This window comes from Camelus dromedarius, chromosome 18 (genome assembly GCF_036321535.1).
Source record: "Camelus dromedarius isolate mCamDro1 chromosome 18, mCamDro1.pat, whole genome shotgun sequence".
Taxonomy (NCBI): domain Eukaryota; kingdom Metazoa; phylum Chordata; class Mammalia; order Artiodactyla; family Camelidae; genus Camelus; species Camelus dromedarius.
In genome coordinates this window covers 671,310-699,236 of record NC_087453.1, presented here as the reverse complement: position 1 = coordinate 699,236, position 27,927 = coordinate 671,310, and the positions used below count along the sequence as shown (strand labels likewise).

At 62.9% G+C, this 27,927-nt stretch overlaps 1 protein-coding gene across 1 annotated transcript; it reads left to right on the top strand.

Annotated features, from left to right (window-relative positions):
* The first annotated feature begins 341 nt into the window (after positions 1–341).
* Positions 342–27,927, top strand: COL20A1 (collagen type XX alpha 1 chain). The gene is made up of 35 exons (XM_064496901.1): positions 342–494; positions 2,598–2,708; positions 7,015–7,158; positions 7,382–7,546; positions 7,814–7,936; positions 8,868–9,026; positions 9,365–9,484; positions 10,061–10,225; positions 10,920–11,084; positions 11,360–11,529; positions 11,790–11,919; positions 12,781–12,926; positions 13,022–13,145; positions 13,312–13,451; positions 13,901–14,030; positions 14,293–14,435; positions 14,576–14,708; positions 15,033–15,175; positions 15,369–15,498; positions 16,611–16,649; positions 17,627–17,765; positions 19,580–19,722; positions 19,931–20,040; positions 20,511–20,669; positions 20,768–20,845; positions 21,352–21,438; positions 22,024–22,077; positions 23,889–23,984; positions 24,061–24,114; positions 24,241–24,294; positions 24,597–24,650; positions 25,428–25,499; positions 25,989–26,024; positions 26,116–26,182; positions 27,793–27,927. Exons 1-35 carry the CDS (start codon positions 413–415, stop codon positions 27,816–27,818), a joined length of 3,891 nt encoding a protein of 1,296 aa, XP_064352971.1. The 5' UTR covers positions 342–412; the 3' UTR covers positions 27,819–27,927.

Genomic DNA, 27,927 nt, shown 5'->3' with positions numbered 1-27,927 from the left:
GGGGTCCTGCTCAAACTGGAGTCCCAGTCCCTGCCTCGGTTTCCTCCCCAGACCCCCAGCCCTGACAGTGGCCACCGTAGTCTGGTCTAATGACAAGTGACCAGAGCAGCAACCAGGGCCCCTTGTTGTCCCATAGAGAACGTCCCAGGGCACGACGCAGAAACTGACTGGGCTGCCCTGTCTCAGGGGGGCAGGAGGGCAGCTGACCTCTCAATCCAGGAAGCTCCTGCCCAGGTGGACAGCAGGGCTGGTGGCTGCAGGCCTTGGGGCATGGGCTGAGCCTCCCTGCCCACAGGGCCACAGGTGAAGATGCTCTGGCTTCAAGGTCAGGAGGGGATGGACAGATGGGTGGACAAATGGAGGAACCAACGGATGGCTGAGCAGCCTTTCTTCTTCCCACAGGCCACGCACCATGAGTGACTGTGTGCTCCCCTCCCTCGGGGTCGGCCTCTGGCTGTTGCTGGGGGCTGCCATGGGACTTGGCCAGGGTCAAGGTAAGGACACGGGCAGGGGGCTTCCTGGGACTGTGGACCCCACCAGACACCCACCTGCCCGCCCAGCCCTCCACCCCAGCTGACCCGCAGGGCGCTCCTGCTCGGGGCGGAGGCCCTGCAGTGGGACTGGCTTCCCTCTGTCCTGAGTCCCTGGCAGGGACAGGCGCTCTGCAAGCAGAGCCAGGAGGCAGGACGGCCCCTCTGCCCACAGCCCCACCTTCAGCTGTGGCTTGACCTTTGGCCTTGCAGTCCTTTCTTTCACTTGGGGCTTTTTTGTGTTTTCTATTTTGTTTTTTAACAGTTATCAACACACTGTGCATTTAATGTCCTCTTACATGTATGTTTTTTTAGAAAGTCATTCCACAAACACGTTTTCAAAGTGAAATTTTCAAACATTAGAATTTAGAGTAAAAAGTGACCCCCACCCCCAAGGGGAGCCCCAAGATGCTGGCTGCCACCATCACCCCAGATCCCCGTACCCCTTGTGCGGTGCACCGCGTCCAGCAAGGGGTGCTTCGATCTGACCACTCCCTCCTGGGTGTCCTTTTGGGGTAACGAGCATTGCAGTGTCGTTTGTAACTCCCCGAACCTGAGGAGGAAGGCTGCTTAGACCGACTCTGGGAGGTGGCGTCCAAGGCTCCGGTCACTCAGGGAGCCTCCTCTGCCCTGCGGGCCGCGTCCCTGGCGTGCGCCCGGCTCCCATGGGCGACGAGGGTGGGGGACCACGTTTCCTTGCCGGTTCAGCTGTGCTTCGTGGATGCGGCTCAAGCGGCCTCGCGAGGGCGGCAGGGGGCATCACGCAGCCACCAGCCTGGAGCCCAGGGTCTGCCAGCCCCCTCTTCCTGGTGGCCTGTCTTCCTGTTTTTGCTTTTGCAGGCAGGTTGGTGATGGCTGAGTGGGTGGGGCCCTGGGTCCTCAGGGTCACCCAGGGGGCTAAGCCACTAAGGGGCCTCACAGACGCTTGAGTCCAGACAGCACGAGGTCCCCCAGGCTCTGGGTGAGCTGGGGGGGCGGGGGGTGCAGGCTCCACGTCCAGGCTGCCCTTCCCCGAGGGCGGTGGGGGAGGAGCTCCTGGGTGGGTGCCTCCCACTGCCAGCCCCCCGGCTGTCTCCCCAGTGCCCCACCAAGGCCCCGACCTGTGGACCCAGAGGGCGGCCTGGAAAGCCTCCCCCAAGACGTGAGGGGCACAGCGAGACAGAGGCTCTTCATGAGCTGGGCTCCCTGCTCACAAGTGACTTTTCAAAGCCACCACCCCCGAGACATTCCTGCCTTTCAGCCCGTGCTCCAGGGAGCAGAGGCCCATCCGGAGACCGGCTCAGCTGCCTCCAGCTCTGAAGCCCTCATTGTGCCTCTGTGGGCTCCCGCCAGCCCTGTGCTTCCCCTGTGCTCCTGACTTCAGAGGGGCAGCCGGAAGAAGCCTGTCTCTCCCCGTTTTCCAAAAATAGCCACCCCCACCAACGAGCTCCCGGAAGCTTCCCCTGGAGGTCAGGCTGTGCCTGGGGCCCCAGGCCTCCACTGCCCCTTCCTCCTCCCAGGACGGCCAGGGCACCCACCCCAGCGCACCCACCAGAGTGCAGCCCCACACTCAGGGCTCTCCACACCCAGGGCGCCCACCCCAGGGCACCCTACCCTCATGGGCTGTGTAAACCAACCGTGACCTTGGCAGCTGCGATCTGCGGCCGCACAGCTGCTCCTCCCGCTGCCAGACTCAGGCAGGGGAACCCGGGTTGGGAGGCAGCTGCTGTGTTGGCGCAGCACCTGCGTCTCCGGGGGCAGTTACTGCCGCTCCCAGATGCTGACCTGAGCCTCTCTCTAGGGGATGGGGGGACACCCCTAGGGGCAGGCGGGAGCCTCCTCAGAAGGAGCAGTCTCCCCTCCCTGGAGCTGCCAGGTGGCCCCAGTGCCTCAGAGCCCTCAGAAGCCGGGTCCCCCTTCAGCCCCAGGTGGGGCCTCCTCTTGCCTAGCCCCACCCAAGTGAGCCCTCAGTGGGGCCACAGCCTCCTCAGGTGGTCAGGGCGGGCCCCTCACACCTCTCCCAGCTCTCCACAGCTGGTTGGTGTGGGCCCCAGAGGTCATCCTGGCCACCCTGTCCTGTTTCCCCAGCAAGCGGCCGCCTGAAGCTGGTGGTGCTGCCTGAGGACCGGCTACAGATGACGTGGAGGGAGTCGGAGGGGCGCAGCCTTGGCTTCCTGGTGCGGGTGAAGCCCATGGCAGGTAGGGCCTGCGCCTCCCCTCCGTGCGGACCACAGTGACAGCGGTCACCATAGGCGCTGCAGTGGCCGGCTCCTCTGTGAGTCTGCCCTCCCTCCTGTCCATCTGCCCTGCTAACTCAGGGAAATCATGGCAGGAGGACAGGTCCTAGGGAGTCCCCATAGCTGTGTCCCCACACCTGGCACACGCAGGGGCATTCGGTCAAGGACCCTCCTCCAGCTTAGAGCTGTCAGGACTCTGCCAGCGCAAGCGGCCCATGTCTTATAGGACGGTGGCAGAGACGCCTGGTGGCTCAGCACAGACCTCCAGACAGGGTGAGGGCTGCGAGTATTAAACCCTTTCCAAAACTGAGGTGTGACACCTGCAGGCGAGTCCCCAGTCACGGGCGTGTGGCTGCCGCGTTGGCCAGATGCACGATGCGAACCTGCGCTCAGTCCCTGCGGGGAGAGGCCCCGCCGGGCTCACTGGCGCTGCCCCGAGAAGACCCCCAGCCTGACCTGGCTGTGGTTTCCCTAGTATTTCAGCTAAGCCGCCTTTGTTTATTTTTCCTGTCTTTTATATCGTTACTGATGTTTTGTGTGTGTATCTACTTACCCATCAACTGCTGAGAGAAGTATTTTAAATCCCCGGCGTGACTGCAGATACGCCTTCCTCGTGCGTCTCACTAATCGGTTTACGTGTCGAAGCTCTGTTATGAGGTGCATACAAATGTAGAACGGTCGTGCCTTCCTGGTGACAAAGCGCTCCTCATTGCCTCCCTGCGGCCATGCTTTTTACGTTCTGCTCTCCGTAAGGTCAGTTTTGCTCCACCAGGAAGCGTTTGCTCTGGATGCCGTGCTCCGTTCCTCTCCTTGACCTTCCTCCAGCCTTTCGCTTCAGACGCTGCTTCTCAGAAGCACAGAATTGCTGTTGTTTTTATCCAGCGATACAGTCTTTCCCTTCTCCTCGAAACATTTCCCCGTTTACATTTAATGACATTTCTGATACATTTGGATTTAAATCTACTATCTTTCTATTTGTTTTGTTTTTGTTCCACTGGTGATAACTTCTTCCTCTCCTGTCTTCTTTGGAACTGAATTTTTCTAGAACAATTTTAAAACATGCGGAAGGAGAGAGTTCGGTGTGATGCAGCCTCGTGCGCCCGGGACTAAGCTCCAACAGCTGCCAGCACGCGGCGGGGCCGCGCTGTGCCTCTCTCCCAGCACCTTCCTTAGGTTGTGTTATCTTGAGCAAGTCCCAGACAGCATATACTTCTGCCTATAAATGTTTCAGTATGTTTCTCTAAAAAGGAAGGGATGAAAAATAACTCCAGTACTGCTAGCATGCCTGAAAAATGAAAATACTTCAGGACTATCATTAAATATTCTGTTGTGTTAAAAATCATCCAGCCTGCCAGGTAAATGTCTTTTACAATTGACTTCCTTGCACGGGGGTCCCCGCAGGGCCCTCGCACTGTGCCTCACACTGTACTGGTTCCCATGTCTCAGGTAATGTTCCGTCCAGAACAGTGTCCTCTCCCCTCCTTTTCCTCGGCACTTGTTTGTGGAAAAAAAAGATCATTCATCCTGGAGGACTTGCACGTCCTACGTCTTGCTGACGGCATCCCCGTGGTGCCTTTTAGATTGCTCCTGTCCCCCGTTCTGCCCCGTAGATTGGCAGTTAGGTCCCGGAGTTTGATCAGATCCGGGTTTGATTGTATTCTGTGGACAGGAATCGTTTGTGAGTGGTTCCTGTCCCACTGCGCCCTCACTGGAGGTGCACAGTGTCTGTTGCCTCTTTTCTCGTGTGGAGTTACCACGGATTGGCAGCTGTGAGAGGAGTGGGCACTTTCCGCATTCCGTGTCCCCTTTGCTCGTGTGGTGGACAGGGGCCGCAGCACCGCCCTCGGTTTATTAGCACGTAGCATCGTGACAGCTCCGTAGCTTTCCCCGCACAGACGCCGCACAGCGGTGCCCACCCTGTCTCATGTGTGCTCCTCCGTAACCTACAGCAAATCTCATAAAGCATTTCCATTTTTTCAGTTGCTTGATTTGATGTTAATTCAGACCAGCTCGTGTATTTACCCCTTCGTTGCCCTTTGTTCCTTCCAGTGCCTCTCCTTCTGGGGCTGTCTTCTTTCTGCCTGAAACGTTTCCTTGAGTAAGGGTCTCCTGGCTGCAGGTTCTGTGTTTTGGGGGGATTTGTTTTTTTCCTAAATGTCTGTATTCCACCTTCGTTCTTGAAGGATGTCATTGCTGGGTATAGAATTTTGGTTGGAACTTCCCTTCAGCACCTTGAAGACTCCTTTTATTGTCTTTCGGCTCCTACCGTTTCTCTTGAGAATTCGGTTGCCAGCCCAGTTGCTGCCCCATTAGATGAGATGTCTTGCTTCCTTTTTTCCCTAATCCCTGCTTTTAAGACTTTTCCCTCTGCTGCAGTTTCCAGCACATTTAGTCTGGTGTGCGTGCGCGTGCGGGTCTCTCGTCTTGCTTCAGGCCCGTCGGACTGCCGGGACCCAGGTCTGACGCCCTGTAGCTCTGGAAACCTCCTTAGCTGATCTCCTCAAGCCATACTTGCTCCTGCTCTCCCCGTCTCCCCATGGGCTACACGATGGGGGTCTTGTCACTGCATCGGTGCCTCGTACGCCTTCTCCAGTGTTTTCAGTTCCTTTCTCTCTCCAGCCTTCCTTTTTGGTCTCACTCTGAAATGCCTTCCCCTACTTACCCCCTCATTTGTCTGTAACAAGCTGTTCAGTCATTCTCAGAATTTCTAGCTTCAGCTTTTGTGTTTCTCCATTCTAGAATTCCCATTTGGAAATTTGCACTTGGTTTTTCCACTCCAGAATTTCTTTTTCATTGGTTTGTTTTCATAGTTTGATATCCAAATTCATAGGCTTGGTCATTTTGAAGTCTCGTAACTCCATTATCTGGGAAATCTGCGGGTCCCTTTCTCTTGTCTAAGGTTTCGTTTCTTTTAACTTTCAACCATGCCATCTTGCTCCCTTGTACACCTGGTTATTTGTTGTTGCAGACACTGTGAAAACCTATAGGAGTAGTGTATGGCCTCGTATGACATTGTCTTCCTTCAGAAACAATTTGTGGTTGTTTCTGACAGATGACAACCTGGGTCATCTTCACTCCATCTTAGAAGTTAAGATTGTTTGAAGCTGGGGTCCAGTCCCTTCAAGACCCAATCTGTCCTCACGAATCCTAGCTCCTGGGTGTAGCTCTTCAGTGTCTCAACCCAAAGAATTGTGGGGGGGCGGGCATGGGCCAAGGATTCACACCCTCAGAGGGCCCCAGGCCCTTCTTGCCCCTTAAGCCTCCACGCCCGTCAAAGCCGCTGGCCTGGGTCTCTCTCCCAGACACCCTGTCTTCACCTGTTCAGGCTGCTCCAACAAGGGCCTACAGGCTGCAGTTGCAACAAGTTGAATGACATTGGCTTCCCGCCGTCCAGGAGGCTGGACGTCCGAGGCCAGGGCTCCAGCGCGGCCGGGTTCTTGGAGGGCTCTCCTCCTGGTTCACAGACCGTGCTCTTCTCGCTCTCTCCTCGTGCGGCAGAAACAGCGAGGGAGCTCTAGGGGGGGCCCTCTTATCAGGGCGCTGGCCCCCTCGTGAGGGCTGCACCCTCATGACCTCGTCCCCTCCCGGGGGCCACCTCCTGACGGGTCGCCTTGGGGGTTAGGATGTCAGCCTGTGAACCTGGGCGGATGCAAATGTTCAGTCCACAGCCCACCCTGGCGTGCAAGCGGGCCGGGGGCAGGGATGGCCTCTTTGTTCCGGATCGCCACCCGGTTAGCGCGCTCGGCCTTCAAGGGATTCTGTGGAAAAACGCCACCTAGTTTCCCAACTCTCAGCAAGAGGGGGTGTTGCCGGCGCCAGAGCGGAAGCCCAGCCCGGACCTCGCGTGTCCTCCAGGTGCTGGCCCTGGCGGGTGGGGGCCCGGCTCCTCCAGCCATCGGCCTCTCTCCCTGTGCAGCCTCCATCGTCACAACTTCGTGGTGGCCCCAGGACTGTTGCGCTGGGGCATCTGGAGGGCTCATGGGTGCTCGCAGTGGGTAAATCCCTCCGGGGAGGCTTGGTAAAGGACACACTACTTTGCTGCTGCAGATGCATTCATCCTCAGTTTATTGCCCAGGAGTGCTGCTCCCTCTCATCAGGTCCTAGAGGGAGGAGCAAAGGCCTCTCCCCTTCTTCCCTCCTCTGCCCCGAGGGGAGGAGCTGGGGTGGGGGGAGCCCGGAGGACTTCACCACTCCCCGACAGGCACACACACGTGCACGCAGACTGTCCGGCTCGGCGGCCTTGACAGCTCTCCCCACCCCCACCCCAGGGGACCCAGAGCAGGAGGTGATGCTGACAACCAAGACCCCCAAGGCCACGGTGGGGGGCCTGAGCCCCTCCAAAGGCTACAGCGTGCAAGTCTTCGAGCTCACGGGCTCAGGGAACACCCTGCTGGCTCGGAGGGAGTTTGTGAGTAAGTCCGTCCTCTGGGGGTGCACGTGTTTGCACAGAGGAGGGGGCGGAGCTGAGCCCTGGCAGCTCCTCTGGGCTGGGAGCCCCCGGGCCGCGGCTTGAGTCCTGGCAGCCGCCCAGGAGCCAGGACAAGCCCTTGCGGGGTGGGCTGTGGGTGCCGTCCCCAGGCCTCTGTTCCCTCCCTGGGCGGTGGGGTCCTGACAGACCCTCGCATCTCCCTGCAGTCGAAGATTTGAAGAGTAACTCCACGAGCAGGAGCGGCAGGAGGCCAGCGGGGGCAGCCCTGGAGCCCCCCCCCCCCCACGTGGGGAGCCTAGACCTGGAACCCTGGTTGGCCTTGGCCCCAAGCCAAGATCTGCCCACATTTGGTGGGTCGAAGTTGGATGGGGGTAAGTCCCTGGGAGGACAGGTGGGCCGGCTTCTCGGGGTTTCTCTCCATGTGGCCAGGAAGTTCTTCCTCCCTCTGACCTCATGCTTTCTTGCTTTACTTAAGCTCACCTCCAGCCTCCTGGGTTCACTAGCCCACTGGGGCAGGCCATCTGCTGGAGGTGTCCCTGGGGCCTCAGTGCCTGGTCCCACCACCCTCACCCCCTTAGGTGTCCCCCAGCTTGGGTGTGGCAGGTGAGAGGTGATGCGGCTGTTACCCATCCCCCCAGGAGTGCCTGGAGAGGGGCAGCACCCACCCAGGAGCCCCACTGGAAAGGCCCCTGCTCAGCCCCCACCAGACCCGGAAGGGCAGAACCACGCCAGGGCCTCAGCTGGAGGGAGAGAGAAGCCAGGTAAGACAGCCAGGGTGCCGGCCTCCGCGGGACTGCGGGCAGGCAGGTGGCATTCCCATGAGGCCCTGCAGGCAGTGCTGTGCCTCCCCCTCCAGAACTGAGATGTCTCCGATTTTGTCTCCCCATCAGATTTGAAATGGAAGAAGGCACCTCCTTCCTTAGACAGGCACATTCCTCCTCAGGTGGGGACCCCCGGTGTCTCCCAGTGGACTTTGGGTCTGCCAGGATGGGCTCCCCTGCAGTGCAGCACCTTAAGGCCAGGGCCTGCCTCCCCGATTAGATGGGGGTCTCACCACACATACCTTACCCAGGAGCTCCAGGTGGGGTCTGACCTGACTCTGGGGCTCAGCCTGGAAGCACCATCTGCAAAACTCAGGGACCCCCAGGTCAAGAGGTGTGGCTTTGTGTCCAAGGAGCTCCTGGTCGTCAGGACAGGCCCCCACCCCAGACAGTGAGGCCCCAGCCCAGAGCTGGTAGAATGGACAGCCCCCAGCCCTGCCTGGAGCTGTCCACGGTGCTGACCCCGTCCACCTCGGCCGGCACCCCCTTGGGCAGCCTCTGCCAGCTGGACCTGGGTGTCGGCTGGGTGAGGAACGTGGACCCCTGCATTGACATCCACACAGTGAACAGCACTGCCCAGGCTGATGGAGGCCAGAGGTGCCAGGGCAACTGGATGACCCACTAGCCATCTTTAGGGGGCTTGGAGGGGCTGAGATGATGGGCTGTGGTTCATGTGGGCTCTTCTGAGTCTGGAGAGACCTTAGGTCCTGTCCCCCAACACTCAGCTGCCCACCTCATTTGAGGCCAGATGCCCCTCCACCCACCGCAGAGAAGGAGCTCCCAGGGGCTGGAGACCGGCCCGGAGCTGTTCCAGGTCCTGTAGCTGCAACAGCCTTGCCCAGCACCTCACCTCCCTCCGCTCCCACCCTAGCTGGTGCCCGGTTCCGCTGCACACCCCCCATGCCCGCGGACATGATCTTCCTGGTGGATGGGTCCTGGAGTATCGGCCACAGTCACTTCCAGCAGGTCAAAGACTTCCTGGCCAGTGTCATCGAGCCCTTTGAAATCGGGCCGGACAAAGTCCAAGTAGGTGGGTCTCAGCCCTGCCCTGTGGCCCACCCAGAGGTGGTCCTCGCAGTTCCCCACCAGCCCCAGCCCCTAGCACAGGCGACGCCTCGGAGAAGGAGTGAGAAGTGGGAGAGGAGATGCAGCCTCTGGGAGCTAAGACTAAGTTCCCCCACCAGCCAGGCAGGGAGGGCTCTCCACGTGCACCGGCAGGACAGCTGGTTTCCGGGGGGACACTGCTGTGTGGAAAATTGGGCTTTGCAAATGTGCCCTCCCTGGTGACCTGGTGAGGCTGTGTGCCAGCAGACCGCGCTGGACCTCCCCTTGCAGCCTGACAGTGCCACTGGGACCCTCCCCTCCCAGGCCTGACTCAGTACAGCGGAGCCCCCTGGACCGAGTGGGACTTGAACACCTTTGGCACCAAGGAGAAGGTCCTGGCGGCCGTCCACAGTCTCCGCTACAGAGGGGGAAACACGTTCACAGGTCTGCCTGGCCCGGCCCTGCCCTGGGGTCCGGGCGGGTCTTTGTCCTCAAGCCCCTCATGGGCTGGCAGTCACCCTCCCTTGCTCCCCTCCCAGATTTGGAAACGGGTGTGAACTGGGCTCAAGCTCTGTATTCATGCCTTCCCTAAGGGCAAGTCCACCCTCATTTATCTCTGGTGAACGTAGGTGCTGGGCAGTCCTGCTGAAACTGAGTGGCTCCTCTGATCGGCAGAGGTTCCTGGGGGGAGCCACCAGTGGTTTGCGGGTGGCCTGCTGAAAGCAGCCCCTCACTGTATCTCTTGGGCAGAACCCTCCCTGTCCCGGTCCTGGGGCCTCGCTGCTCTGGGACCGACGCCGGCTGGTCAAGCAGCAGGTGCAGGCACTGCTCCTGGACCTTGTGGTTCCCATGACAGAAGGAGAGGTGGTGTCCCTGCCCTCCAGGTCCCAGCAGCCTGGAGGGGCCAGGACTGACATGGGGCGAGGGGGCGAGCACGGGGACCACTGGCTGATGGAGACGCCGCAGACAGGCAAGGAGGGCACTTGGAGCCACCCCCACGTTGTTCTCACTGCACCCAAGGCCTGGCTCTGACCCACGTGCTGGAGCAGAACCTGAAGCCCGCAGCAGGTCTCCGTCCAGAGGTGGTCAAGCTGGTGATTCTGGTGACGGATGGCAAGTCCCAGGATGACGCCCGCACTGCTGGCCATGTCCTCAAGGGCCTGGGTGTTGACGTCTTTGCTGTGGGTGAGCAGCCCCCGGGCTCCGCGGGAGTTTGCCCAGGAGGTGGCTTTGGGGTGTGGGTCTTGTGGCCTCTGAGCCTCAGCCTCAGCCTTGGGTCTTCAAATGGGGAGGGCGAGTCCCTGCCCTGAGGGCCTGATCCCTGGGCTCTGGGAAGGCAGCCCCAGAAGCTGGCCTGGGCAGCATGGCTGTTCCCGATGAGGCAGTCATTTGGCAGCATCTTCTGTAGATGTCTCTGCACCCCACCCATCCACATGGGCCCCCCTCGCTGCACCGTAGGTGCCCAGCACCCCTCAGGGGCCTTGTGCTACTCCCTTTACCGGTCAGTTGTTAACTCTATCCCTTGAGAAGGGAACTCCAGACTCGAGGGCGGGGATTCCTGGGATCAGAGACCCTCCCCAGTGCCCCTGTGCTGGGCCCCCAGGAAAACACACTGACCTCCCTCCTGGCCCCAAACCCCACAGAGACCCCTGTGGGCATGGCGCAGCCTGCGAGGGGCCTTCAGGGTCGAGCCCACCTTTGCACTTGCCTCTCTCACCAGGACACCGCCGGGTGACCCCGTTCTGGGCCCTGTGGGGCCTGGGGTCTGTGGCTTGGGAAGGAGCCCTGGCCCACTGGATGGCCGGGCAGGGTCCAGCGATCCCACTGCCCCCCGGATAAGGGCGCTGAGTGGGCTCACCCCACCCCCACCCCGTGGCAGGTGTGAAGAACGCCGACGAGGCTGAGCTGAGGCTCCTGGCGTCCCCACCGCTGGACAGCACTGTCCACAGTGTGCAGGACTTTCCCCAGCTTTGCACGCTGGCCGGCCTGCTCAGCCGGCTGATCTGCCAGAAGATCCAGGGCAGGAGCCTGCGCAGGGGGTCCGGTGAGCGCGGGGGCTCAGGTGAGCGGGAGGGTGGTGACGCTGGGGCAGGGTCACCCCCACTGGCTGCAGCCGCCCGGGCCCTGCCAGGCTGCTTGGGGCAGAGGGACGGGGGACTGCAGCTCCAGTAAGGAACTCCCTGAGCCCTCCTGCTGGCTCTCCCATCTCTCACCACCCAGGGACAACTGCCCTTCCTGGAAGTGGCTGCCAGAGGGAGCAGGCAGAGCCACAGTGCCTGCTGCCCACTGGGGGCCTTGCCAATACCTCCCCTCCCACAGTTACACCAGCAGCAGCCACTCTGGCCCTGGACCCCCTTTCCACTCCCACCAGCCTGGTCCTGACCCAGGTGACCTCCTCCAGCGTCCACCTGTCCTGGACCCCAGCCCCACAGCCACCCCTCAAGTATCTGATTGTGTGGCAGCCTTCCAAGGGCGGCACCCCCAGGGAGGTGAGAGGTGGCCCTGCACAGACAGGGCTGGAGTGAGGCCCACACGTGACAAAGCCAATGTGGAGGAGGAAGGGGGGCTACCAAACTGGCTCCATGAGCCCCCAGATGGTGGGAGTGGGGTGAGTGCTCACGCCTGTGTCACGCCTGTGTCCAGGAGGAGCCAGGGACACAGCCCTGCAGGGAGCGAGGACTGACCCAGCCCTGCCCAAGCCTGCACCCCTGCACCCCTCCCTGCCCACCCACCGCGACTCCTGTTCTAGGTGGTGGTGGAGGGGCCCGCCTTGTCCACAGAGCTGCACAACCTGACCTCCAGCACAGAGTACCTGGTCTCCGTGCTCCCTGTCTACAAGGCCGGAGTCGGCGAGGGCCTGCAGGGCCTGGTGACCACAGGTGGGGAGGAACAGACCCGGGCTCAGCTGTGCCCCCTACCTACAGCCTCCCTCGGAGCCTGGCACCAGCAAGGGCGGTCTTAACCCCGGGGTGGGGGCACCACTCCCTGCTTGCTGCGTGACCGAGGCTGAGTCACTGTGCCTCTCTGACCCTCTGTCTCCTCTTCTGAGCACAAGTGATGTCGTTTTTGTCATCACCCCAACCACAGCTGGGACCCATCACTGTTGCTTCTCACACTGTTGGTGGAGCTTCCGCCCGGCCCGGTCTGCAGGCGCCCAGGGGACTGCCATGAGCCCCACCGCCCCCCACTTAGCAGCTTTACTGAGACACACAGCCCACAGCTCACCCGTTTAAAGTGTCCAAGTCAGTGGTTTTCCGTACATTCACAGCATTGTACTCATATCTCCATAGTCCCCTTTGACTTCCGTCACCTTAAACAGAAACCCTGCACCCTTCGTGGTCACCCTCGGTCCTCCCCCTCCCCCACAGCCCCTGTCAGCCCCTGAGCTGCTTTCTGTCGCTGGAGACTTGCCACGTCTGGGCCTTCCGAGGAAATGGGATCGTACAGTGTGTGGCCTTCAGTGTCTGGCTTCTCCCCGGCTGTCCAACCCCTAGAGGCCACAGCCCTCCTTCCCACCCTCAGGGCACGTGGCTTAACAGAAACCCACAAGGTGGCCTGTGTGCCCAGAGCTGGGAGCGGGAAGCTGGCCCGGTGCGAACTTGGGACAGGGACTTACAGCATCTGTGGGCACCCTGACCCCCACCCCCGGCTCTGCGTCTGCATCAAGACACACCTGGCCGGTGTTTCCTGAGCTCCTTTGTCCTGCTGGTTCATGGGTCTGCTTTCTGCCTCTCCCCCAGCGCCCCTGCCCCCACCCCGGGCGCTGACCCTTGCTGCAGTGACGCCCAGAACCGTCCGCCTCGCCTGGCAGCCCTCGGCTGGGGCCGCCCAGTACCTGGTGCGCTGCTCGCCCGCCTCCCCCAAGGGTGAGGAGGCGGCGAGAGAGGTGCGAGGCAGAGGGGCTGGGGAGGAGGGAGAGCGGGGCTGGGCAGCCGGGTTGGGGGGAGCACAGGCAGGCCAGCCTGAGTGCCGTCCCTGCAGGTGCGGGTGGGGCAGCCGGAGGTGCTTCTGGACGGCCTGGACCCGGGCAGGGACTATGACATCTGGGTGCAGAGCCTGCGAGGGGCAGAGACCAGTGAGGCCCAGGGCATCCGCGCCAGGACTCGTGAGTGCCCCGCCCCCGCAGGCTGAGGCCGCGTTCTGGTTCCCCACCCCTGAACCTTCCGCGGGGTGGGGTCCCCCAAGGCCTCTGGTAGCCCCAGCAGCCCTGGCCATCTCCCGCCATTCCCCATATGCCTGGGGAGGTCCCTGAGGCCTCACGTGCTCTGCAGCCACCCTGGGCGCCCCCAGACGCCTGGACTTCTCGGATGTGAGCCACGACTCGGCCCGCGTGTCCTGGGAAGGCATCCAGAGACCTGTGCGCCTGTTCAGGGTCAGCTATGTCTCCAGCAAGGGTGGCCACTCAGGACAGGTGAGAGTGGGCCCTGCTGGGAGCCTGATGTCCTGCAGTGCCGGGGGTGGGGGATGACGTGCCCATGGGGGCCCAGTGCCCCCAGCCTCCCCGCCCCCCACCTTGCATTCAGGGTCAGTGGGTGTGGCTGCACCTCCGCAGGCCCAGCCTCGGCCCAGGGCAGGGGGCATGGGGGCAGGGTGACACCACCCGGCCCTGGTGGGCCTCAGCCTTGGAGGGAGGGTGGGGACAGGCGTGAAGCAAGGAATCGTACAGATACTCGCAGGTGACAGCTGCGACAGGCGTGCGGGGGCGCATGGCGTCGTGAGAGCTGAAAATGCCAGCTTGTGGGGCTGAGAGTGGGCTGGCAGGTGGCCACGTGGCAGTCCAGGCCAGCAGGTCCCAGGCCTGGGTCTCCCTCTGGCAGGGGCTGCCCCGCCCCAGCTGCCCATGTCCCTAACCCCTTGCAGACGGAGGTCCCTGGGAACGCCACCTGGGCCACTCTGGGCCCCCTCTCCTCCTCCACCACCTACACAGTCCGTGTCACCTGCCTCTACCCCAGGGGCAGCTCCTCCACACTGACCAGCCACCTGACCACACGTGAGTGGCAGAGGTGGGGATGGGGTCTCCAGGCCACCTCCCTCCACTCCCACAGACATTTCAAATCAACACTTATGCTTGGTGTCTGCTCTGCGTAGGGCTGAGCCAGGTACCCCGACGGGTGCGACTGTCGGGTGCAGGGTCCCCAGGGTACCTCCGGGGAGCAGGGCCAGTGCCCACCTGGCAGCCTGTCCTGGGAAAGGGGGACGTGGGCACGGCCTCGTGGGGACAGGCGGCCTCCCTTGCCTCCTCCCTCTTCCAGGGAAAGTCCCCAGCCCGAGCCAGCTGTCGGTGACCAAGCTCCCTGGGGACAAAGTCCGGCTGGAGTGGGCGGCCGCAGCGGCATCTGGCGTGCTGGTCTACCAGATCAAGTGGACGCCCCTGGGAGATGGGAAGGCCCATGAGGTGTGGGGGGAAACCCTCCTCCACCAGCTCAGACCCCAGTGCTGCACCCGTGGGACATCTGCCCGCCCCTGGCCTGTGGGCCAGGCCCCAATGTGAGGACCAGTCCCCCAGGGTGGACCCCTGGTCTCTCCTCTCCACAGATCTCTGTCCCAGGGAACCTGGCCACGGCCGTCCTGCCTGGCCTGGGGAGGCACTTGGAGTATGAGATCACCCTCCTGGCCTACTACAGGGACGGGGCCCACAGCGACCCTGTGTCCCTCCGCTACAGCCCCCGTAAGTGACCCCTGCTCTGCTGAGATCCCCTGCCCTGTGGGCCCACGACCGCCGACAGGCAGTTTCCCCAGTCCCTGATCCTGTGGCCTTACTGAGCCCTCCAGACAGCCATACCTGGAGTGGCCGAGGGTCCAAGTCACCAGAGGTGACGCAGGGCCCAAGACAGTCCCAGAGCTGGCGTGGTGGCCCTGCCTGTGCCAAGGCCACGGGGCAGCATGGTGTGGCTGGCATGGCAGGGGCTGTGGAGTGGGAGGGTGGTGGGTGAGGTGTAGAGCAGTGGGGAGCATGTTGCCGTCTGAGGCCCCACCCTGTGCTCTCCCCTAGTCAGCCAGAGCCCGCCCTCTGACCTGGCCCTGGCCTCTGAGTCGCCCAACAGCCTGCGAGTCAGCTGGACGCCCCCGAGCAGCCACGTCCTCCACTACCGGCTCACCTACACACTAGCCTCAGGCTCAGGACCAGAGAAATCGGTGGGTCTGGGTAGAGCCCAGAAGCCGATGCCCCCACGGGCCCCCAGGTCCTGGGCCATGGGGGAGACACGTCCCACCCTCTCTGTTGAGGGGCCACCCTCCCATGGCAGGACACACAGACGGGGAGCCGAGATGCCCAAATGAGCAAAGTCGCTCGGGAGGGGCAGCTCGGGTGACCGTGACCACCCCCCAGATCTCTGTTCCAGGACCCAGGAGCCAGGTGACGCTCCCCAACCTGCTGGCAGCCACCAAGTACAGGGTCCTGGTCTCGGCCATCTATAGAGCCGGGGAGAGTGTGGCAGTGTCTGCCATGGGCCGGACAGGTGGGTGGGCACCAAGACCCCAGGCCCCGGCAGACCCCAGCCAGGCCTGAGACCCTGGCAGGCCCCCAGGAGCCCGAACCCACAGGGCCACTCAGCAGGACACATGGGCCTATCTCTCCCCGCACACAGGCCGGCGCTGCAGAGCTTAGGGGAGGAGAGTCAGGGTTTTCACGCAAGACCCTGCCCACAAGTAGAATGCCAACGCCAACCCCAGGGCTGAGGTCACAACGGGCCAACCGGCCGCCCCCGAGGGGCCTCAGCTGCAGCCTGGCCTACAGATGCCCGAAGCTGGGGACAGGCCGGAGTTCCCCTGGATCTGTGTCCAGGAGGAGTGGGGCAGACGCCCAGCCTCAGACTGGCCGCAGCGGAGCCCAGGGCCCTCGGTGTTATAGGTCATCCCTGGGGTCCTGCCACTCATGGGCCAGGACCCAGCTGAGAGGGACCTTGGCTTTTGTTTTGTTGTTCATGCTGGTTTTCCTAGACAATCAGACCCTCAGAGCAGAGGATCCTCACAGGCCGGCGGATCAGCCTGACCGCCCCAGCTTCCCTCTGAGTCTCCTGCGTGTGGTCGCCTAGCTTTGGCTTGAATGCCTCTGGGGATGGGGGCCTCACTGCCCAGAGGACAGCTGTCAAGGCTCAGCACCCTTCCTGTCCAAGGGCAGAGCTGCTTCCCACTCCGAGGGCCCCGGTCCCTGCCCTCACTTGCCCACGAACCTTCCGAGCGCCCAAGTGGTGCCTGCCAGTGGAGCAAGCCAGCTAGCCACGCCAGCCCCAGGGCAGCGGTGCACGGTCAGCACGTCCGCACACCCCGGCATCTCTCTGGCCCTGCCGCGTGGGGCACATCAGGGTGGCTGGTCCTCTCCCGGGGTTCAGTGCCCTGTGGGAGTGCCCCAGCCAGGTGCTGTCTCCCGGGAGTAGAACCTGACACAGCAGGACCCATCTCTGTCCCTTCCCGGTCCCTGAGCTGTGGGACAGCAGGCCTGCAAGTGGGTGCCGACAGGGAACAGCTCCAACCACCTGCAGCCAGAGGCAGGGCGTCCAGCCACAAGGGGCCCCTCCCCAGGTGGAGGCCGAGGCCCCGGTCCACTGACCCTGACTACTGCCCCTCTCAGCAGCCTGCCCAGCCCTCCACCCTGACGGCTCCCTCCCAGGTAGGTCCTGCCCTTTTCGATGGCTGCTCTCCAGCCCCCACCCGTTCCTCCTCCCCCGGGTCCTTGTTGGGGAGGATGGCCTGGGAGAGGGGCTGTGGGGACATGAGAGGGCGGCAGGCAGGTGGGGCTGACACCTTTCCAGGAAGGCCCCTTGAGGTTGGCTGGTGCCTTTATTCCTGCTTCACAGTAGAGGCGACTGGGGCCTGTCCAGGGTCACTTGTCCAAGGTCACAGCCTGGATGTGGAGGGCAGAGGCCACGCTCGGGGCTCCAGATCCAGGGTGGCCTCCGTGAGCCTCTGAGGACCAGGGGCTTGGTGGGGCGAGGGGCGAAGCCTGGGGTCACAGGCCCTCCCCAGAGAGAGGGCTGACGTGTGCGCCCCTGCGCCGTCAGGGAGATTGGCTTGGGGCAAGGGTGGGCTGCAGGGAGGGCGGCCCAGCTCGAGGGCTGCATCTCCCGCGGGACCTCCAGCGAGCAACAGGGCTGCAGCTGCTCAGACCGGGCCTCAGGGCAGGGCCTGCTCGTGGCTGGGCGGCAGGGTAGGTGAGGTCGTCCACTCCTGCCTGCTCAGGGCCTTGGCCGCTGAGCCAGTAACAGGAGATTTCATGTCGCCAAAGTCATGGCCACTTTGACCCGCTAAGTCGCAGTGGGTGCTGGACTTTGCTCTGCTGTGGCTGTGACTTTGCAGGGTTGAGGGGGTCCGGACACTGAGGGTTGTGGGGAGGCCGAGGCCGGGGCAACCTAAGGGGCAGGACGGTGCTGCCTGCGTGTCCTTCCCCAGGTCAGGGTGGAGAGGGTGGGAGACCAGGCCCCTGAGGCCCCTACCGCCCCCCGCCCCGCACCGGAGGGCCCCTCTGCTCCCTCGCATCTTCCTCTTGCTGCTGCTCCCGCTGTCTCCTCTCACCCACACCTGGGCTTTTGCCTCCGGCCCCCCAACTCCCTGTCTCTGACTGTCCCTCGGGACCACCGGCTCCCCCAGGCTTTGACCTGATGGCAGCCTTCGGCCTAGTGGAGAAGGAATACGCCTCCATCCGCGGTCTGGCCATGGAGCCCTCGGCGTTTGGCCCGACCAGGACCTTCACGCTCTTCAAGGACGCTCAGCTGATTCGCCGGGCCAGGTTGGGCGGCGGAGGAGGGGGGGCTGTGACTGGAGCAGCTTGGGAGGGCACCCTCCTGGGGGTTTGTGGGAGAGGGGGCCCCAGGCCCAGCAGCTCCGCCCCCAGAGCCAGCCAGGCAGACTCCCCTGGCACAGGGGCTGCAGGAACCTGAGTCCCACAAATGAGTAAATCTCACGTGGGCAGAATGAGGCCACGGGGGTCCTTTTCCCCATGTGGCCCGGGGATTGATCAGACCTGCAGACTTCTGGGCGGGGGCCACCAGCTCTGTCTCTTGTGAGACCTCCTACCTCCCATGTGCTTTAGTTTGATTCCACAAATCTGCGAATAGTCTGAGTCACTGTGCTCACTGACGAACCACCAGAAAGGCTTGTTTGACGACCCCGCATCTAAGAACCATCCCACTTTGTGTACAGAGAGACGTCTTTAATCACAGATTGGAACTTCCACTTGCACAGCATAATTTTTCCCTAAGTTAAGATGTTCGAAGTTGCAAAGGTAAATCACATGCTTTAAAATAGAAATTTGAAAAATGAGAAACATGTATGTTTACAGAGCCCACCCCACACGACTTAGACTCAGGGCGGTTCATGTAGCCGGCTTTCTCCCCACGGACTCGGCGTGACACAGTGTGGCAGGTGTGGCCCAGGCTGGCGTCCTGTTCCTTTGCCAGAGCTTTACTGCGAATGTTCCCCATGATCTGCTCCCGTTCTGATTTCCTTTTAGGCTGGTTTGCAAGGTTTACTTTTTATGCAGGGGCCTAAGGCCTGCCTCTTCCTCGGTTGCCCCTCCTCCCTCCCAAGCCTTAGTCTGGGTTCTTTGCTCGGGTGGGTCGCTCTGATTGCCAGGAACCCTGAGGTTTTGCTTCTGCTGCCTCTGCCCCTGGCCTGGCTCCACCCTCGCAGCAGACCCTGTGCGCTTGTTAAACGCTGCAGAGACTCTCCACAATCGTCCCTCTCCTGTGAGTGGGGGTCTCCCAGGGCCTCACAGTGCTCATGGGTGCTTCCTGTTTGTCCTTGCGGAGTTCACAGCCCCAGAGGTGGGCGCTGACGGTCCTGCAGGTGTGTCACCCAGCACAGGTGTGGTCACCCCCTCCAGGTGTGTCACCCCGCACAGGAGTACCCCCATCACGATACCTGCCACGAATGCAACCTGGGGCTGCTAAGAGTAGGAGGGTCCCTCCCTGGGTCAGGAAGGCTCCCCAGGAGGTGGCAGAGGGTAGGAGCCACTAGGGAGAGAATGGGGGAGGGGAGGGCACTCGGGTAAAACAGCAACATGTGCCAAGGCCCTGGGGTCTGTTTGCTTAAAAAATTTCAAGATCGCATCTGGGCTGGGTTTTGCAGGCTCTTAATTATCCCAGGAGCAAAGCAGGGAGGCTGTAGGCCTTTAGGAACAATTTTATTGGGTGACTCCAATGACCCGGGGGGCGCATGGCACCAGCACAGACCCCCACCACTCACCCAGTGAGCTGCTCTCGAGGGCTTGTGTGCTCCTGACCCCCGGGAAACAGGCTCAGAGACCTCTGGCTCCAGACCCCTTGACCTGCACCTGCCCCACCCACTGAAGGACAGATTGTCGTGGATGCTGGCTGTGGTGGGACGGCCTCCCGTCCCTCCTGGGGCTCGGGGCTCATGGCTGCGTGATACCCCAGGGGTCCCAGCAGCCCCGGGAGGGGAGCTCTGACCCTTGTGCTCCCCGTGTTACTCCCGGGGAAGCGGAGGCAGGAGAGGCCCAGCCTGGCCCTGAGGACCCCCTGGGCAGTCCCGAGGGTCCGGCCTCCTCTCGGGCCTGCAGCCGCCCCCCCTGTGCCCCGACAGTGACATCCACCCGGCCGCCCTCCCCCCGGAGCACACGGTGGTCTTCCTCCTGCGCCTGCTCCCCGAGACGCCCCGAGAGGCCTTCGCGCTGTGGCAGGTGGCGGCCGAGGACTTCCAGCCCGTCCTGGGGGTCCTGCTGGATGGTCAGTTGGGAGGGGGGGCAGTGGACCCAGGTTGCCCCAGAAGGCGGGGGCTGCTTCCGCAGCGTGGCCTCTGAGGTTTGGGGCATGTGAGGCTTTGCATGCCCTTTGTGGGGCTGTAACCCCCTCACCCTGTTCCACTCTGGGCAGGCCTGGAAGGGTCCCCCCACCTTCCACCCAGGGGTCTCACGTGTTCTTTGCCCCTCCTCAGCCGGCAGAAAGTCGCTGACCTACTTCAACCGTGACCCCAGGGCCACCTTGCAGGAGGTCACCTTCGACCTGCCCGAAGTGAGAAGAATATTCTTTGGGAGCTTCCACAAGGTCCTGGAAGTTCCCAGAAGAACCACAGCACGTCCCTCCCTGGCCTAAGACCCTCTCGGCTCCCACGTTCTGGGACAGACCCCCCCCCCCAATGGCTCTGCAGGACAGAGGCTGCCCCTGTCACCATGGCTCATCCAGAATGATAGAACTTTCCTTGAGAGCCTCTGTTCCTGCACTCCACTCTACCCTGGACATCCTCACCTTAATTGGGGTCAGAGAGTATCCACTCCTCTTCCTGGGTCCCTTGAGTCCCTGGGAGGGGCCTGTGGCAGGTGTCATTTGGTCCATTTTACAGAGGGGAAACTGAGGCCCAGCAAGGGGGTCCCACAAGACTTGCGGTGCAGTCAGGATCCTGACCCTAGGCCCCAGGATGGTCATGTCCCTCCTCCCAGCCATGGCCCTGGCCTTGTGGGCATGGAGGGGAGCCTGTCCTGCTGGGGTGGTGGGGGACCTACCGTGGTATCTCCCAGGTGCATGTGGCCGTGGGCCACTCGAAGGTCAGGCTCTACGTGGACTGCCGGAAGGTGGCTGAGAGGCCCATCGGGGAGGCTGGCAGCCTGCCTGCTGCTGGCTTCGTCACGCTGGGGAGGCTGGCCAAGGCCAGGGGACCCCGGAGCAGCTCGGCCTCGGTGAGCCTGGGCCCCATCCCGCCGAGCCGAGTCAGCCGGGGGCCGGGGAGCCCCTTCCACTCACTGTCCGGCTGACCCTACCCTTTCTCTCTCCGTAGTTCCAGCTCCAGTTGCTGCAGATTGTGTGCAGCGACTCCTGGGCGGAGGAGGACAGGTGCTGCGAGCTCCCAGCTTCGGTAGGTGAGAAAGTGGCCACTGAGGACAAAAAAGTCTGGGGGTATAAGGACCATCCAGGTCATTGCAGCTCTGGGAGAAATCAGGGCAGGCTTCCTGGAGGAGATGGCCCCTGGCCTGGTGCCCAAGCTAGTGTGGCTGGATGGGTGTCCTGGGGCCAGGAAGCCCCCAGCTGCAGGAGCGGCCACTGCCATGTACTCAGGGCCACTGACCTTTTCTGTGGGCACAGGTGTGGGCATGAGTCCTCACTGACTCCCCCATGTGCTCACACTGGGCTTGGCCATGCTAGGGGCCTACGAGGGAGTGAGAGAGGGAGTCCTGTCCAGGGCCTGTGCCAGGCAGCCTGGGGGTGAGCACCCAGGGCCAGGTTCCCACCCCTTACCCCAGCCTTCCAGGGGTGGGTTTGGAGATCCCTTGGTCCCCGGTGTCTGTGGATACCCTGGAGCTCAGGGTTGTACAAAAGCCCAGGGGAGGGGTCCATTTAATGGCAGGGGTCTCTTTCTTCCAGAAGGATGGAGAGTCCTGCCCCGCCTTTCCTTCTGCTTGCACCTGTTCCTTGCAGACCCCTGGGCCCCCGGGCCCCCAGGGACCTCCGGTGAGTTCACAGCGCCTGTCCCGGGGTGACCAGGGACTCCTGGCAACATCGGGCAGCTGATAGTGATGAGGGTGGCCCCTTCCCACGTCTCCTGGCCACCTTGTCCACCCTGGCCCACAGCTCCCCTCCTGGCTAACCCCCTCCTTCCCACTGGCCTCCCTCTCCCCAGCCGGGCCCTCTCTGCTGTTTGAGCCCATGTCTCCCCACTGGGAAGGCCCATCAGTCTGCAGCACCGCATCAGTCCTGGGCTGGCCAGGAGTCACAGCCACTCAGGCAGCCTCTGTTCTGGCGCTCTGGGCTGTGGGGCAGGTCCAGACCCTCTGACAACCCTGAGGCTTCCACTGGTGATTGACAGACCTCACCAGAGAGGGGCCAGGGCAGGAACCCAGACCTGCCCAAGCCGGAGCATGTGCCGTGACCAGCCACTGTGGGTAGTGGGGGGACCAGGAAACCCTCACCCCGAACCCCCTGCCTCTTCTCCACCTAAAGGTGGGGGCTGGAGTCCAGGGCATTGCTGGGGGGGCTGATGTGCACCCTGGTCTTGGGCGGGGGTTGCTGGGCTCAGCCCTGCTTGTGCACCTGCAGGGCCTCCCTGGGAGGAACGGAGCCCCAGGAGAGCAGGGCTTCCCAGGGCCCAGGGTAAGTTATGGGGGTCCTGGGGGGCTGGATGCAGGAGTGGGGCCCCACGCAGCCCAACCCCAGGTGGGATGTGGTGCCCCCTGCACGGCCCCACCCTGCGAATCATGTGTGGGCGGGCTGGCCGTGATGGGCATCCTCTGCCTTCGCCCGTTTCTCCGTCCAGCAGCTCCAGCCCCTTTGACAACTGCTGCCACTTTCTTGCTGGACATGCGTCCTCCACCCCCTGCTCTGCTGGGTTGCGTTCTTACTCATTTGTGGGGAGCTGTACGTTTCGTGGAAACATCTGTGCCCTGAGTTGTGGCTGGGTTTGCTGTGTTGCCCTCTGACCTGGTTCACCACGCGTGTCTCCGTGAAGACTTTAAAATCGCCTTCTTTGCTCAATGCGTGGTCTGTTTCTAAGGCTTTTGGCTTTTGCACCATATTATAAAAGGTCTCTCTTAGTCTGAGGGTGTGCACCTCCTTGTGGCTTCTCCTCTTGCTTCTAGAACCTTCAAACACAGCAATGTGGGTTCAGCTAAATTTATTGTGTTTAAGGTGCGGGGGACGACCCCACCCTCCAGCCTCCCCAGACCACCGCCCCGTCACCCGTCCCATTTGCTCACAGCCCCCCCTGCCGATTTCCAACGCAGTCTTCCACGCGGCGCGCTTTCCGCGGACCGCCGCGTCCGCACAGACGGGCCAGGTTCTGCCCGCCCGGCTGTTGTCAGCGTGGGAGGCGGTTCCTGGCGTCCGGCTCCGCCGTCATCTGCCCTAAGTCCTCGTTCTCTCTGTGTATTGTTTCGTGCCCCAGCTTCTTGTTCAATTATCTTACTTGCAATAGTTTTTTATTTTCAGATGGTTTTCTGGGAATTTCCTGGTTCAAATTTACATCACCTGCAAAACATTACTTCACTGTCTCCTTTCTGATTTTTACTACTCCCGTTCACTTTTCTGGTGTTGCTGACACTCCAGAGTCTTGTCAAAGAACCGTGGTCACAGTGGATGTGCTCACCGTGACTTCATGGAAGTGCTCTAGGGCTTGCAGGTGGAGCGTGGTACCGGGAGGCAGACACATTTTCCACGGTCAAGTCCCGATCTTACCTGGTTAGGAGATTCACAAACGCAAGAACGGATATTAGATAAGACTTCTCGCCTCCTCAGCTGCTGGGACGCGACCAAATCTCTTCTCTCCTGGAGCTGTTAGTCTGGTGACTGAGCTCAGGGCCTCCCGGGTGCTGAGCCACTCCTGCTCCAGCAGAAGCCAGCGCGGCCCTCGAGCGCCTCCCGCCGCCGAGCGGGCTGCAGGCTTCCCGTGCTCGCGCCTTGCGTAGGGCTTCCACAGGGACAGTCACCGCCGGGAAAGCCTGTCGTTGTCCTCGTAGGATCGGGTTCACCGATATGCTTAATTCACAGCAATTATTTGAAAGCACTTTTTTTCTAACCTGCAAATCAAGCAGTTTGTTTTTAGGTGGTGGTTATTAGGTTTATTTATTTATTTTTAATTTATTTTTTAATGGAGGCACTGGGATTGAACCCAGGACCTCGTGTATGTTAAGCACACGCTCCACCACTGGGCTATACCCTCCCCCTCGAGCAGTTTAAATGGCGTTCGTGTTATCTGTCCCTTAGAAGTTTGGCAGAATGTTCCGGTGTCTATAAATACAGAGCAGGGTCGTACCAGGACCCCTCCCGGGGTGGCCAGCGAGGGTGAAGGCCCCTGGGTGGCCTCGGGCCGAGGGCTGGTAGGGCTTCAACTGGCAGGATCAAAGGAGGGGCTGCAGGAGGGGCCACGTGCCTCCTCAGCCCCAGCCCCACCCCCACCCCACCTCCAGGGAGATCCCGGGCCACCTGGACAGATGGGACCTGAGGGTCCTGGAGGTCAGCAGGGGTCACCAGGCACCCAGGGCCGAACCATCCAGGGACCCATGGTAGGTGTGGCCTACCCCCAGCCCCCTCCCCACTCTTCTCCTGTCCCCTTGCTGCCCAGTCCATCTTCCCCTCCAGGGTCCACCAGGGGTCAAAGGAGAAAAGGGGGACCATGGACTCCCCGGCTTGCAGGTAGTGGGTCAGACCAGGCTCAGGGCACGTGGGCCGTGTGCTCGGGACCCGGGTCTGGGGACAGGGCCTCCTCCTCTGCTTCTGACCTTGGCCCCAGCCTGGCTGGCCACCTCTGTTCTATTCCAGGGCCACCCCGGCCTCCAGGGCACCCCCGGGAAGGTTGGCATCCAGGGACCAAAGGTGGGAGAGGGTCTCGGGACGGAGGCTGTGGGGGTCTTCCTCCTCTGCCCCACACCCGACTCACTCCCTGTCCTGCCCCCGCAGTGGCCTGGCCAGGGGAAGGGAGCGCCGGCCCAGGCGGATTGGGGCCGGGTGGGGTCCCCGCCCGAGGGAGGGGCTGGCCCTGAGATGGGCTGGCCTCTTCTGTTCTCAGAACTAGGCACAAGTGTGTACCCCTCCCAGGTGTGGGTCATGGGGGTCACCGTGGGAGGGGTGCGCAGGGTACGTGCCCCCACCCAGCCTGTCCCTTCCTTTGCCCTCAGGGAATGAGAGGCCTGGAGGGGACATCTGGCCTGCCTGGACCCCCTGGCCCTAGGGTAGGCACTGCCTCCTCTGTGAACCCGCCCGCCCCACCCACATCCCCCAGGGTTCTTTGGGGCTGAACGGAGCACAGCGACCCAGGGCGGCCTCTCTCTCTCGTCGGCTGGGGTCCTCCTGGGCTCTGCTGGGCATGGGAGTGTCCTGTGCACTGGGGCGGGCTGGCGCAGCCCCCGGTCACGCCTGCACCCCGCTTCCCCACGGCAGGAAGGTGCCTGGGCTCCCCGTTGGGCCTGGGAAGGGTGGGCAGGGTAGACAAGTGAGTCTGGCTGCAGGACGTGGCCTGGGCCCCCTTCTCCCTCCAGACACCCACCGGCAGCCTAGGGCCCCACCTGCTGGAGGGCTGTGGGCACTGCCCCCGTTCAGAAGCACCTTGCCTCCAAGGCCTGCGTACCCGATATGCTGAGCGCAGTCCCTGGGAGCTGCTCTGAGCGGGGGCCCAGGACCAGCAGCCCAGACCCAGAAGAGAACCCTGGGCATTGGCCTCTGGGTACTGGGGGGCTGGGCTGCCCCTCCTGCCAGAGGCCGCCTGGGGCCTGGGGTAGAGCCGGCAGTCAGGACATTTCAGTTCAGAGTCAGCGCCAATGGGTGGGCGGGCGGGGGGAGCCCTGGGCACAGGGTGGGGAGTGCAGGGCCTGCTGGGTGGGTATGGGGCACAGCCTGGGGAGGCTGGGGACAAGCTAAGGGGTCTGCTCTGGGTCCAGGGCTGGGGGTACGTAGAGGGAGGGGGCAAGACTCGTGGGGGCTGCAGCCAAGCCCTACACCCATCTCTGCAGGGTCTCCCGGGCACGGCGGGGGCCAGGGGCAGCAGTGGGGAGCGAGGCCCCCCTGGGGCCGTGGGGCCCACGGTAAGTCTCCCGTCTACCCAGCCAGCCAGCCAGCTGGAAGTGGGGGACAAACGCATGCAGACTTGTCCCCACTGGCCCCTTGGGGACCTCCCATGGCCAGCACCATTGTAAAGCAGGACGGGCAGAAAGCTCAGAGCAGAGAGAGCCCAAGGCTGCCCCCTGCCAGGCCCAGGACAGACAAGGTCCGGGCAGGAGTGGAGCTTGGGCTCGGGGGGGGGGGGGGGGGGGGCCTCGGGGGCAGGCCTGGGCCTGCAGGCTGCGGGGAGGGGGCCTGCAGCAGGTGGAGGAAGGCGGGGCCCCGGGGGCAGGGAAGCCGGAACAGGCCTGGCTGGCTCCTTCTGGAAGCAGAAGAGGTGGGTCCTCTGCCCACTGGGGAGTCCCTGGATTAGTTCTGGCATGAGGCCTTCACCCAGCCCAGACAGAGCTGGGCATGAGGTCTGGTAGGGGGCGGCAGTGGGGCCCAGGCATTTCTCCTTTTCTCCCACTCAGGGGCTGCCGGGGCCCAAGGGCGAGCGAGGAGAGAAGGTGAGTGTGGGGTGTCTGGGGCCCAGGCCCAGGGAGGTGTTGACCCCCATGGTGGCTGAGCCATCGCCATGTGGTCCGTCTTCCCTTGCAGGGTGAGCCACAGTCCCTGGCCACCATCTACCAGCTCGTGGGCCAAGCCTGCGAGTCTGCCATCCAGAGTGAGTGGCCCAGCCTCCTCATGGGGACCCCAGAGCCTCCCGTGCCCCCCACCCCTGCCAGCTCCCTCCTCCCTGGCACCTGGTCATGCGCATACCAAGCCTCACGAGGCCATTCTGGGCCATGTGCCAGAGAGTGAGGGAGGGTCTCCCCGCCTCCTGCTGACCACCTTCCCCCACCAGCACACGTGCTGAAGCTCCACGCCCACATCCACGAGGGCGCCAGGCCTCCGGTGCTCGCGTAGTGAGGCCCAGCTCCCTGAGGACAGAGGTGCTGGCCCTCTGGGGAGGGGTCTGCGGGGACTGGTGCTCTTCCCCCAGTCCAGGGGCTGGCTGCTCCGTGTGGCCCAAGGCAACCCCTGCACCAGGCCTCCTGCCCTCCCAGGCTCCAGGTGGGGAGACAGGCCCATGAGCCCACACGGAGCCCGGAGCTGCCTGGCTTCCTGGGGTCCTCAAAGTGACCCCTTCTCCTGGGAAGCCTGGGCTAGGGACGCTTCCCCGCCCAGTCTGCCCCTGCCGTCCCTGCTCCACCCCCCTCCTTGGCTGGGATGACCAGTGACCTTGTCCTGAGTCCGTCCGTCTGAGTGGGGCTGCGGTGCTGCTCACAGCTCGGAAGCTGAGGTGGATGGAGAGGCCAATTAGGGGAGACGGGCCTCGTGGCCTTGATGGGGGAGAAAGGAGACAGGTTGGGATGGGACTGTGGCCGGCCGGCCAGGAGGACAGCTCTACATGGAGGGCCGGGATGGGGTGAGGATGGGGTGGGGGGCAGCAGGGGAGATTCGGGGGCCCCTCTTGCCCTGCCAGGGGCTGTGCCTCTGTGGGGAGAGGGTCCCCGTCCATCAGCGCCCTCCAGCGTCCCGCAGATACTGCCTTTGCCAGAACCGCCCCCTCGCTGTGCCCAGTTGCTGTCGTGACGCCCACACAGCCCCCTCTCCTGCCCCCCACCTCCGAGACAATGACTGATGCCTGTTTGAGGCCAGAGACCCCTGTCCCCTAGCTTTCAGCCCCGACCCAAAGGCTGGCCCTAGGAGTTTCAGGGCCCACCTTCCCCTGGGATCAGAACAGGGCCCCTGAGAGAGGAAATCTTGGCCACCTGCACCCGTGGGTCCTAGCACACCCCTCCTTCCCCTTGGCTGAGCCTGGAGCCGTTGGTCAGATGGGCTGGGAGTGAGCCTCTGGGACCCCCTGGAGGAATGGGTGAGCCCCGCCTGCAGGAGGAGTGAGGGGGGGTTGCTCAGTAAGGACAGATGGTGCCGGTTCGGACAAAGCAGCGGGGGTTGGGGCAGCAGTGGGGCGTGTGAGGCTCATGGGCCTCAAGGGAGCCCGGCAGGACTCCAGTTGGGCCCAAGAGGCCGAGCTGGCCCAGTGGGAACCCAGGGAGGCCCTGATCGGGGGTCAGCACAGTAGGGAGGGTGGAGCAGGTGTGCACCACAGCAGACACCTGGCCCAGGCTGGTGTGCGGACCTGGGCAGGAGGCACGAGGGGGCAGTGCCCTGAGGGGACATTTCACGTGGACACGCCTGGGTCTGGTCCACCATGCTGGGCAGGTGCGTCCTGACAATGTCAGCTGTCCACTGCCTCCCCCAGACCTGTCCACCCTTTTCTCCTGACAGGATGGACCCTGTGCTGTCCCAAGTGAGCCCGCACTTCCCCCTGGATCAGGGACACCAAGAGCGGCTGGAGAAACCTGGAGGGGAGGGAGAGGAGACCTTCGCTCTGTGCAGTTTCCAGATAAACCAGAATGCTTG